At 48.3% G+C, this 13,157-nt stretch overlaps 1 protein-coding gene across 2 annotated transcripts in view; it reads right to left on the minus strand.

The window, feature by feature from the left end:
* LOC122379847 (phospholipid-transporting ATPase ID-like) overlaps positions 1-12,987 on the minus strand; it is an 82,258-nt gene extending 69,271 nt beyond the window's left edge. The window contains exons 1-2 of one of the 2 annotated variants that reach the window (XM_043362395.1): positions 12,692-12,987; positions 1,118-1,287 (exon numbers count right to left, since the gene is read on the minus strand). In XM_043362395.1, the coding sequence (XP_043218330.1) occupies positions 1,118-1,154 (37 nt within the window). In that variant the 5' untranslated portion in view covers positions 1,155-1,287; positions 12,692-12,987. The remainder of the gene's footprint in view (positions 1-1,117; positions 1,288-12,691) is intronic. The other variant, XM_043362392.1, reaches the window with a different exon arrangement.
* Positions 12,988-13,157: the final 170 nt, after the last annotated feature.

Genomic DNA, 13,157 nt, shown 5'->3' on the forward strand with positions numbered 1-13,157 from the left:
ACAGCGATGGCGCTGTGCAGTGTTTACAGAAACTGTCGGTAGGAGGGAGTTTACAACAGGCAGCTCATGTCGGAAGTATGCATAGTGACGTCCCAGATGCTGCTACTGCCGGGGGATGAGCTGTTTGAACAAGGATCCGGTTGGCAGCATCTGGCCGGGTCATCTGCGGGGTCTGTGGCATTGACAGCTTTACATTTCGTGGAGGAAAAATGATATGCACGAAACAGTTATAAAACACTCGCAGTAGTGCTGAAAATCTCAGTTTTTAAACTGTTAACAAAGTTGGTATTTGATGTTATTTATACGCGTTTTTATGGTGGTCCCCGGAAATCCAATTTCAACCATCTCTAAAGCAGCGCGTAGGGGCTTATGACCAGCCTGTAAAAAGACACCTGACAAACGTGTTCACTGCCGATTCGCTCCTGATAAAATTAGCACATGTGCTGATAAAATTACCCAAGTGTGCCGTTAGCGCTAGCCTCTTACAATGTGAATGCTGCCTAACTCTTCTTACTACCCACCTGTCAGGGCCGCGGACCGTCGCCTGCCTTCCGCGCACACAGGTACGGCCCGCTAAAGGTCAGGTCATACACACATACACACAGCCTCTGATTAGGACCGGCCCGTGTGGATCAATCCCCGTGTGATGCCGATGAGGACCACGCTTTATGACGCTGCAACAGCGGCCGCACCGCAGGCCCGCCGGATCAATCCGGTCCAATCAGGCTAAGGGCCATTCATAGTCGAAATATCCACATCAGCCAATGTTTGGAGCGACCACAGCATCTGATTGTGGTCGGCTAGAGTCTCGGGCTCCAGCCTCCACTTATACTGGTAGAATTGAGGGATGCATTGCCATGCACTGGTTTCCAATATAGAATAACGCCTAGGGCGTTGCATACCGTCCCAGCAATGGGCAAGTACAAAAATACCTGTCATTTCTCGTTAGATATAATTAGACACGAACCAGGTAAAGCTGATGTCACACAAGCCATTTGAAACGTTTCTGAGAAATGAGCTTCGACGAGAAAAAAACGAACATATTGCTTCTTTGGGAGAGGCGTTAGCCTACCACACAGATTCTTAGCACTAAGATTACAGCGTTGCAAGTACTTACCGGCCACGGCCGTTTTGGACCTGGCGCCGAACACCATGGCGTCAGGGCGGGGGCGGCGGCGGCGGCGGCGGCGGCGACCGGATCAGCTGACTGCGCCTGGCGGGCCGCGCATCGCCGCTGGACCGGTCATGGTGCCGCGACCGCCGGCCACCCCTCGGTCGGGCCTCCACCTGCCAGAGACAGAAGGAGCAGGTACTGAGACAGGAGACAATGGACTTGAGTCAGGTTGATAAATCAGGGGAAGAAATAGCTATGATCATCAGCACACATACATAATCGCCCAAAGGAACGGGATAATAAAGACAAAGAGTAAAGAGAGTAAGACTGATGATTGGCGACTCATCAAGAAACTGGAACCTAGCATCTTTCCATCTACTTTCTAGATCAGTTACCAAAACGAGAGTCGGCTGGGGACAATGAAGGTTCCAAGCACGACTGCTATTCCGTTGGCACAGCAGGAGTTGTTCAGCAGATCCACAACTTCAACACCCTCGGCCGGACACCTATCGCCACCAACTGCCGCCGGCCCGACCCGGCCCGCTGACAATGACAACTGTCCGCAGCTGGTGCTTAGAGCCCGGCGAACGGGTACAGACACCTGTGCTGGCGCGTCATACCACCGGCCATTGACGGTCACACGGTGGTGAGCGATGACGCACTGACGCACACAATGGGTGTGTAATGTGCAGTGTGTACCGCGCCCAATGCCCATGACGATAATACAAATGACGAGGTGAAAAGGGTAGCTGTGTCATGTGTGTACTGTGGAATTATCACTGTCGAGCTATGTAAGCATAATTAGTGTTCCTTGGAGAAATATCAACAGATCGATTAACGTTTCCAATGCACTTCTGCTGCCAGTGACTGGTAATACAACAATATTGAAAAGACGCCTAAACGAATGACCTTTCGTAATGACCTTGGTAATTGCTAAAAATACATTTTGTTTACAGTCGCAACTACCAGCTGGGGGAGAATGTAAAGCGGGGCAGCATGTTCAGTCATAAGAAAACAAAATGGTCAACTACAATAGCTTTGGAGGGCAAATGAGGACAGCTTCGTCACTACCCTAAGAATGCGGTCATACAAAAATGGGAGATTACAGTGTGGCGTACATTTGCTGGTCGTTATTCACCTCAACACCGTTACTCAGCTCCTAGGATCGATACTTTCGGCCATTCACTTGTTATCACACGCTGTAATAAAACTAAAAGCCCTGCCAAAGGCGGACACAAAGCAGACAAAGACAAGAGCCAACGAAATATAAAGCTCAAACGACGTAAAAATTGGACGATCGAAACTGCACTTCAACAGCGGGTCAACAACTCCGTGTCGCTCAGACGGGGACGCCATCCGAATTACTTTGGTAATCAATGATCAAAGCAGCTAGGAATGAAAGTAAATATTCGTGCCGAGAAGCTAAGCAGACATAACTATAAACCTGTTAGGTATAATGGTTTGGGCCGGATAAAACTACCGGCATGGTATCAACCATCTTAACATGTTTGTCCAAGGCAATAAATTTCCGTCCGCTAATTTATATGTGCACGCAGCTGATTTGCGACCTAATTAGTCTGAGACTAGAGCGGGATGAATTTATTGGCTGGTCTTCAGCATTTATCTGCCGAAAAGCTAAGAAAGAAAATAAAAACTCTCCTAGACTTTTTGGATTGAAACGATCCACTTCAATTCACGCTCATTCGCACGAGCCGCCTGTAGGGACACTAGTCAAGAAATTCAAATAGGCGCATTTTGTTAACAGATTTTCAAATTATATGTGTTGACGTAAAGTAGTATCTAAATTTATGAAACACATTAGTGCCTTCATTCAAAGAACTTCCATCCACTCCTATCTATAGGAACTCACCATTCCATGATATACCTACCATTAAGGTCTTAATCCAAAAAGATCCAATCCAACAAACCCAAAAACGGACCATAAATCTAAGCACTCGTAAACACAAAGTCAGTCCGTAAACATCCATAACAGCAAAGCACGGCGCCGGTGGTGCCCATACCGCCAGTGCTGAACCTCAGGCGAGGTGACCGGGCCGTGACCTATCGTGACCCCCTGATTAATGGACGCACAGGAGGCGAGCCGGGCCGGCACGACCAGCGCCTGCACAGCGGCCACTCGTGGTGATATGACACGCGCACGTTCCGTAAAGGAGGGTGGAGGAGAGTGGTATGAGCAGGAGCTACACCGTCCGTACCGAGGTGTGAATTGTGCAACCAATCAACAGTGGCACAACTAGCGGTGGAAGCAATGCAGATGATCCTGAACAGCGCCGCTAACTTCTGTTGGAAGTGATATTGATCGATGTGTCACGAATGTATGCTACTTGCACTTACTTACTCCAAATCACATACATTTTTACATGATAAAATATTGTTATTGGTTATAGAAAAAAGGCTTGTAAGTGTAGGTACCTATATAACATTTTTGATGTTGCAACTTGCTTTCATAGCCTCAATGAAATCAAGCGATTGATCAGATTTAGCTTGATTGATTTCAGCAGCAGAGTGATTGAATTTCAGCAGCAATTGAAAACTAAATGAATAGCCCCTCCATCCAGCTGCTCGCAGCCCGCCAGCAGCGACTGTAACTGTATCATCCGGCTCAGTGGCAGGCACAGTCTAGTCCGACAGCCTTCGCAGGTCAATTGTTGTCGGCGCCAGCACAACGAAGACAAACGAGCTCGGGCTTATAGGTCCGCCGAGAGTGACATGACAGAGCCCCGGGAACATGTGTAGGCGGAGTGGGCGCCGATCTCCACCCCGCGGGTCTCCGGCTCGACGGCTGGCCACCGGCCAATGTCAACACACAAAAGGTGAGGGAGGGCGCTTCCCGTTCACAGGGCCGGCCGGCCACCCTGGGAGGGAGGCGGGACACCGGCGCCAGAGACCATGAGAAGGACTGTAAACAGAGGTGGCACGCTAATGTACGGGAAAATAGTTACAGGGATGGTTGTGTGAAGCGCCAGAGGAATATGTGCAGCCAAAAACAATGGTCATGGAGCTAATATCGGCTACTAAGAAATAAAGACAGAATTCAAGGAGTGCAGCGAGCATAACAAATATATGCGGAGCCCCACTTCATCGCGACTGAAGGAAACCAAAATACCTGAAAAGCAAATAATTAAATAAAACTATATCGTTATCTGAAGCCATTTGGAGGCTACTGCCTAACAGAACGCCAGCTGCTTTTCCGGTGGTCTGTTCCAAATTTCCGGCTTATTTCCTCAATTATCCTAGTCTCCACGATAACCCGAGTCATAGACTTCTCTAAATACACGAGTAATAACGAAGTTAGTAGCAGATCAATTTCATCCCTCAAGTATTCTATTCCAGCTTTTGATATTAATATCGGCCTTCTAAGGACCACCTCGCCGGTCCGCCGGTGAAGCCCTCACAATTCGTCACCGTGTCACCGTCCAATGCCAAGGGCGCCATCCGGCGAGGTCAAAGGAAGATGACGTCTGACCGTCTGCGGGATTCGGCGATATGCCCGGAATATGCCCCGGAATCTGCATAAATAAACACCTCCCGGGAATCCAGATCATGAATAGCTTCAGTCAACATAATATCCCAAACGTTATCCCGATTTGCAGCGACTGCCGACTGTGTCTTCCTGCAGGACCCAACACACCTTTAACAATAAGGTTTGATCACCAGAATTGGTCACATTATTATTTCTTTTTATATAAACTCAGATTTCCAACAATTGTGACCGGGATAGATTTCCCTCCTTCCACCTGGATTTCGACATCCACTTGAGATCCAAGTCCGTACATCAGGCCAGCTTATCATGTGTGTTACGTTCGGGTTCAAGCGATTAGCCTCGTCTTTACGTATATTTCCAACGAATAACTTCCGGATTGTTTTTTATGTCCAAAAACACTGCCCCAGGTCCTGGTTTGTTCTCACCCTACTCTTCCTTCTAAATCTAGGCATTGCAATGCTCAACTGTTACAGTTATTTCCTGGCAGACTTGATCACTACCCCCATTCATCCTGGGCATTTCTGTTTGTTTTCCTTTTCCGCGGGCATGTGCTTTTGGCATTTGGCTATCTGTCCGTATCTGGAAGCTGCCCGATCCGTCTCCAAATATTTCTCACCTATCTCTGTCTTCTAAATATTCCTCACCTAACTCGGGATAATAAACACTCACATCTGAGTAACCTCCACCTATCTCGAGGCATTCCCCATCTGTGTTTGGATGTTCCCGACCTATCTCTGAATACTCCCCTACCCACCTGTCCCAAGTATTCCTCACCTATCGCTTAGCATTCCCCACCAATCTATGGAGATTCCCCACCTGTCTCTGGGTATTCCCCCACCTGTCTCTGATTATCCCCTACCTGTCTCTGGGCACACCCCACCTGTGTCTGGGTATTCTTCACCTATCTCTGGGTATTCCTCGCCTGCCTCTGAGTATTCCCCACCTCTCTCTGGTTCTTCCCACCCATCTCTCATTATTCCCCACCTGTCTCTGGTTATTCCCCCCTAGTTCTGGGTATTCCCCACCCGTCTCTGGGTATTCCCCACCCGTCTCTGGGTATTCCCCACCCGTCTCTGGGTGTTCCCCGGCCGGCCCGGTGGCCGTCTCCTCACCTGGGGTCGGTCCGGCTCCGTCTGTCGGCGGCCGTTCCCAGTTGCTTCGCGGCCACCCAAACCGGGCCCGCACATCGATCGCCATCGGCGCACACGGCACGGCGGCCGCCTGACCCGGGTGTCGGCCGCGACGGCCAATACTACGTAACAACCGGTGCCGGGCAACGGCCGACACCAACCGCGGGTCACCGGTCAACGGCGCGCCGATGACCGGTACATAGCTATGGAGCAACCGGCAGCCGACCGACAACATACGGGTAAATATAAAACGAGAGTCGTACTGGGAGCTGCCACGGTTAATGTCGGAATCAGCGGCGGAGTGGAGTGGTTTGCGCGGTGAAGGGCGGTGACCCAGGCTTGGTATCAAAGTACGAAATCTGATGTAGGTAACATGCAATTAACTGTGGTTGGTACATATAGCTGCATTTCAAAGGGAGCTGCCACACTATGCATGACGAGGCCAGTTAAAACGATATAGCGGTCTGTAGAAGCTGCAGTAATTTTAGCTGAATTGAACATTCTGTCAATTGGGTGGGCACCTGTAAAGGTGTATAGACCCAGTTTTGTGGTCAACTCGTCAAATTACAGGTAAACCCCAATGGGCAGGCTGAATGACACTTGACATCCAACTTACGTGCCTACCAAGTTCGCATATTTGAAAAAAAAAACTTGGAAGAAACGTGTCTGCGATCAGTTTTGCACGTAGCTAGTAATAACATGCTTTTCAGTTTATTTCCCTCAGCTACCTTTTCATTTCTGAACTTTGTTAAAAGCAGTTACTGGTTATTGGCTTCCAGTTTATACTTAACACAAGTTAAGTACAGGTCCAGTTTATACTTAGCACATTGGATTAACTTTTTTTTAAGATGTGACACAGGATTAAAATATTAGTTTCTTGATCGATGGTATTTTGTATCCGGGTCGTCCGTGACCGGCTAAAACCCCAAAGCCCTACATTCAAGGACGTATATTAGGTACATACCTACACTGAAAACAAAATGACACAAAAAACGACTAAAAACGCACAGGCAGAGCGTGTTAACTAGGCTTTCTTGTGTACCCTGCATCATGCATTTTTTGACCCGTCGCAGACGTGTCAATTTACAAATGTGTTAACCCAGTCGTGTTGTGTCCTAAAACACAATATCATTGTGTCTTCAACACATAAGGCTTGTGTGAATACATTTGCAGAATACAAGGTAAATGTGTTACTAAATTTAACACAAATCGCAAGTGAAAGAAGGAAACACGTGGTGATTATGTAGTTTGTTGCCAGGGCGCAGTTGAAGGGACTTTGGCTTTAGCCGGACAGGCTGACTGCCAAAGCCGGGCCCCGAATGGAATCGGGCGCTCGGGTGCGGTCAGAGCTGAGTACCCGGCCGGCCGACCCATAGGTCAGGGCGCGATCAGGGCTGAGCACGCGGGCGGCCGACCCATACGAGGCCGCCGACCCATACACGAGCTGGAGCTGCGTCCGGTCGGCCACTTCAGAGTCGAAGGGAGAACGCGTCACGTGGACGGCTCAATTAGTGCACCAAATGACGATGCCTCAAATTGGAGGTCTATACTGTACAACACAGTTATCCAGACAGCCGGGATAAATTTCCAACCTTTTTGTTTTGTTGGGTTAGGCCCTTTCGGTCGACAAGACCATTGCAGAGCCGGAAGGATGATAGGAATTAGGGGGAGACATTGGTCTGGGCAGGTATCCTAGTGAGTCGCCGGGGCTGGGCCCGTCCGAAGACAGGCCACCCAGCCCCAAGGCACTCACTGCACCCGGCTACGGGGTGCGCTACCTCGGGAGCAGCGGTGCCGCTCCAAGGGAGCAGCCTGCATGAGATAAAGTTGCCTGTCCAGCCCGGAAGGGGGTGGCGGTGTGGAGGAGAAGGATTTCAGTGTCCTGAGGATAGAAGCACGGATAGGTGAATTTCCAGCCACCAATTTTTCAAATATATCCTATATAGACCGAGGAGTTTCTCCCTCCAAACAGACGTTAATTAGCCATGCTTCAGCTTGCACTTGATGTAATCAGCGCATATTGCTCTAGACAATTTATCATGCATCGACTCCCTCGGCTGTATTGTGCATTTTGACCTTTCTCAAAACACTTTGGCAATTTTTTACAAAAACCCAGCATAAAAGTAGGTGCTAGAAAAACGCCCTCTATTATCCCCATCTGAAGTTAAGGTTCAGAGGTCGCTCACTGGTGGATGGCACGGTGTATTTGTGCAAGGGTACACATCTACCATATCCGACAACACATGATTTCGATACACTGATGCATTACATTCGTCCAGCGTGCTTGGCACGATAAAATTGTGTCATTATTCTGTTTTATGTGTTATCAAACGTGTCGAAGGTCCCGCCAAGCGTGAAAATACACAGCCTTATTGTGTTTTGGGTGCGATTAACACATGACTGATGTGTTACCAGTACAGAACATGCCCTCACTGTGTCGATTTGTTTTCAGTGTAGGCCTGCTCTACATTCATTACCCTCCAAGTCACTTGGACATGAATCAACTCACTTGGATTTCCGGTGCATCAAGTATTTCTTACCTGAGTCATGATACGAGGCATTGCCCTTAATCACTAAGGACTAGCTATAAGCATCCAGACCGGAAACAAACTTAAAAAGTTAGACAAGGGATATCATATCTGGTATTTTTCAGTATGATCTAAAAGAAAATATGTGTACACATACACATCGTATCAGGTACACACCCACACAGCTGTAGCGGCTTGGGTGTTTATCGGAAAGCGGAAGTGGATAAAGCATACAGACATTTCCCGTCGGGAATCACATGACATTTGCTTTGGCAAGCCTGGGTTTTTCCTGCCCAACAGTTTGTTATCCAGAGACCCCTCCTGAGGAAATGTGCTCGTGTGCGCGTGCCGATTGCTCGAGCCATGACAAATTGAATCATAGGACTAGGATATGACTATGAATATCCGCGACATTTTACATATTTTTTTCAGCTGCAGACAAGCACTAAAATTTTGCTATCCCATGTGACAAAGTTGCACTGTTTCACATAATCTTAACTCGAATGGCGTGCCAAGTAGGTACGTTTTACAAAACAATTCTTAACTGATCGGGTGCGTTTATACTTGGGTAAGACACTAATGTAAGCTGGAATTTTCACAAAATGTTGCTTCTTCGCTTTCTCAATCGCTGATTTAGACCATTCCGGTCTATTGCGACCCATTCGGGGCAAAGATCTATGAGAAAGGGGGAAGGGGAATAGACACTGCGCTGGGTTGGCCATCGAATGATGCACGACTGCTGAGCCCATTACATTAGCATCCCAGTGGAGCAGTCACCCTGCCACTCAAATGGTCACCACGGAGGCGTGGTCGTTTCGGTCTGTCGTTTACAGATTGTCTGGTTTGATCGTCAGCCCGGAGAAGACAGTGGGCTCAAAAAAGTGGATGAGACCGTCCTGTGGAAAGGCAGAACGGATAATATAAAAGCAACTATTTCCTTTTAATCAGAGTGAGTGCTATTAAGCGCCACCGTTGCTGGAATTTCACAAATCGGATACGAAGTTTCCGATGACTTCGTGAGCCGGAAAGCTCAAATGTGCTCCTTCCGTCGAAGTAAAAGCCAGAAAAGCCTTGCATATCAATATAGCAAGGACAAAAAGGATAGCATCAAACTAAAACCTCCTAAAATAACAGAGGCATGACCGCATGACTAATGTTAAGAATCTGCTTCCCACCGATCGCCGGAAAACTGCACTAGTAACCTCGAGCGCCTCTAATGTAGAGCCCGACAAGTCGTAGTTACAAACACTGCCATAGATGGCACTAGTGGTCAACGCCTGAAACCAGACTGTACCGCAATGCTTGACATCTTCAGGATAGGCAAATCTCTACGCTGGACCTTGGGAAACTTTGGTCGGGACGAAACGATCCTGTGCCGAATAAAGTGACGTTATGGAATCTGAGAGCAGTTGAAATTTGCTCTTACTGCAACACTACACTGTTCGTAAAGCATTGGACCTGGACCATAGGTGTGGAAACTGACAAGTCCAAAATCGAGTCGCTTTGGCCGCCAACTCTGGATGCATAAGTTTCCTGACGGGATGATGACTAGCAGTTGGTAGGAGCAGCTGAAACCAGCTTAAGTGTAATTATGACTGAGACAGATCGTGCCCGGTCCCACCATTACCAATTACCTAAACGTGTATCAACGAGCGAAACACGACGGTGGCAGTCAGAATGTTATACAATGATTGAGTCAAAGTTAGTTCAGGAAAAAAAACTTCTATTTTGACGGTAAACATATGTGCTTCGTTTCCCCGTTAATCAAAGCTGATAGCGTAAATTCGGTCAAAAACATTCAATTACATATTCTGGACAAGTAAAGCTCTTCTCATTCCGTTCAACGAGGCGGACAAGTCAAAGCACTGGACGCCACCCGCGTCTCAGCTCTGGAAGCGTCAGACTGCGGGCCGCCACCGTACCCCAGTTTCGGGCGGCGATAGGGCGTCCGACCGTCCGGTCCCCGGGGGGCGCGGTGGCCGGTGGTGTCACTCGACTCTGATTAAACAGAGCCGCCGCGCCCGGCCATTACCGGCGGATGGCGGTGCGTGGCGCCGTTTGTTCATCAGCTGACGGAGCGGTGACGCGCCGCCCATTAGCGGTCACAGGAGACGCCCGAATCAATGGCGGGACCCATCACACCCAGTGACGCTCCCCCGGCCCACACCGAGCCTATCCCCAGGCGGCTGGCGCAGCGGGCGGTAGAGATATGTCGCGCATATATTTTCAGGATTTTTTTTTCTTTTGAGGGTCCAATTTGAACGCATTTTTTTTGTAAGTAAAGGGAAGTTTTAACTAAAAAGTAGCTCTCTTTTCCCGAACAATTATGAATAGGTAATCATAAATAACTGAAAGCTCGAAATTGTAGTGGTAATTTATCAAAGTAGACCAAAGGACAGCCTAGGGAACTAAAACAGACAAGTGAGTCTAACATCCGTGCTTTGTAAGGTGCCAGGAGTATAGGTAATGATCGGGAACCAGCTCCAAAAATGGTACACCTCATAGCAGTAGGCATACCTTCGAAAACTACCTCAGCGGCGCCCAACCCGGCTTCGTAGCTTGAAGGTCACGCATCACGCTGATGCTTCCAGCAATCCGAGAAAAAAAGGAGCGGGATCGAGAAGAGAAGTGTGAGTCGGTTGATTTCTTATGCTTGAATCCGGCCAGGGCATTCAACACAGTCTCACTTAGGATGTGCATCGAGAAGGTAAACGCCCACGGGATAGGTGATAAGCTGCTCTGCTGGATTGAGGCTTTACCCTCTGAACAGCAACTGGTCATTATCGAGGGCTGCCGATCAGGATGGGCGGTGGGCACCAGTACGCAGCGGACTCCCAACCCACAAGGCTCAGTGTTGGCGCCCGTACTATTCGTACTGTCCATAAACGACCTTCCAAGTGTACTCCACTGCGGTCTGCGTTATCAACATATCAGCAGCGTACAAAAACATAGGTACCTTTCCAGTTCTGTCCGTGTTTCATCAGACCAACGACACCAAGAGATAGACTGGGACGATGCCACAACATGGGCCAATGAATGACACCTGGAATGCAAGCCGGCCAAAATTCTGGGAGTCTTGTACAGTGTACACATACGAACTAGAAATTCGACCCGCAAGCCAGTCGGCAGTCAGTAGTTCACAAGGCCTTATAAGCACCTACTATCAACAGGGGTCATTTCAGCTGCTCCACCAGTCTACCTTATCCCTACTGTTTAAAGCACTGAGCAGGGCCCACTAAGGACAATTGACTGGGACCCCTTCAAAGTTCAATCAGGCACACCAGAGAGTTGTGAAACACATTCACTGGTAATAAAGAAGGTATCGCAGCTACATCACCTTCCTTATGCAGAGTGGCTGCAGAAGACTAACTTATTATCCCTGTTCAACCAATGGAAGTGTGCCCAGCCAGCAACTTGGTTTGGCTAAAGTCCGTTTTGCCCCGGCAACTCCAACATGCTAGATTTGGGCCGGTGTAAACGGAACGCCGTCGGAACAGGGGGTTTGGGTCGATATGGCTCTATTCTGGTAAGCCACTAGCCAGTCTTTGCATTCAGGTGCTCCGGAGTTGGTATGGTTTTGGACGCCTAGTCCAGCTCAAGTCTGACTCCCTGCCGGCTGCCACGGCGTGCTACGGCCAGGTCCGGCCGCCTTATAGTTGCTCTGGCTTACTGTAGCTGAACTACGGTTGAGCCACGGCCTACGGCACAGCTGATATGGCATAAGTCGGCTGTGGTGCAGGCAAGCTCTGGGATCATGTGTCAGCTCCAGACCTTGCCCGAACTTCATTTGGAATAAGTGCCAGAGCGAGCCAGAGTAAATCCCAGCTACAGCCCAGACCTATTTTGCTGCCTGGGTGGATACATTATAACAGTGTTTCAGGTACTACATGGTGGGACTGGCCTGTACTTGTTGGACCTTTTCACCTCAACTGCCTGTGAAACTTGAGAAGAAGACACTTGTGACTTGTGAGTTGAAGCATAAAAAAGGTAGAAAGTGGTCACCAGAGCTCAAAACATTGCTTCTCGAGAAGGGCCATCAACCACTGGGACCGTCTAAGACCAGAAGTTGTCAGTGTGGCACAAGGCAAGAATAGACAGTCACCAACCATGTTCGGACGCCGGTGAAAACAGGGCGCCGGAGGGCATATTAGTCACGTGACATTTGGAGCTTCTCCCCCTCCGTGGGCCTTCTACAACTACATGCTAAACGTCACGTGTTAATTTCACGAATCAAATCGCCCCAGGCGCCCTGTTTTCACCGTCGTCCCCATGTTCATGTGATAGACATTATATATACACCAAGCAGTAACTGAGTAAAGCCCACTTTATCCAGCTCAATTAAGATGAACATTACGCCAAGGAGTAGGCAAATCAAACTGATGTTCTAAGTAGTTTAGCCATTGAGGGTACTTACAACTTCAGCTTCAGCAGACCAAGCTCAAGATGACAAAAAATGAGAATGATAATGGCTATTTTCTTGAACTCTGATTCAGGAAGCATAACAGGCCTCCCATTTGTTCAATCCAGCCAATGTGAAACTCCTCATTCGAATGCTACAACCAAGGTTATATAAACGGCCACAACTACAACATTCGTTGTACACACGTCTTATACATCATCCTCAAATTACCCCTTATTCATCTTATAAATATTCCAACGCTTCATGATCCCATGGAGTATATGCCACTTGCTCATCCCCATCCCCTTTCCTTTTCCTCACATTTGGAATTATAAACAAAATACTTCATTTTGTGTAATTTTGTTCTAATGACGTCATCATATACGAGCGAATCAAGTTTTGCAAAAAATAGTTTTGCTCTTTTATAAGTTACTTCAAATAAATGTATAAAACTTTTTTGGCCGCCATTTGATATTTGATT

This window comes from Amphibalanus amphitrite, unplaced genomic scaffold (genome assembly GCF_019059575.1).
Source record: "Amphibalanus amphitrite isolate SeventyFive unplaced genomic scaffold, NRLGWU_Aamphi_draft 000085F_arrow, whole genome shotgun sequence".
Lineage (NCBI taxonomy): Eukaryota > Metazoa > Arthropoda > Thecostraca > Balanomorpha > Balanidae > Amphibalanus > Amphibalanus amphitrite.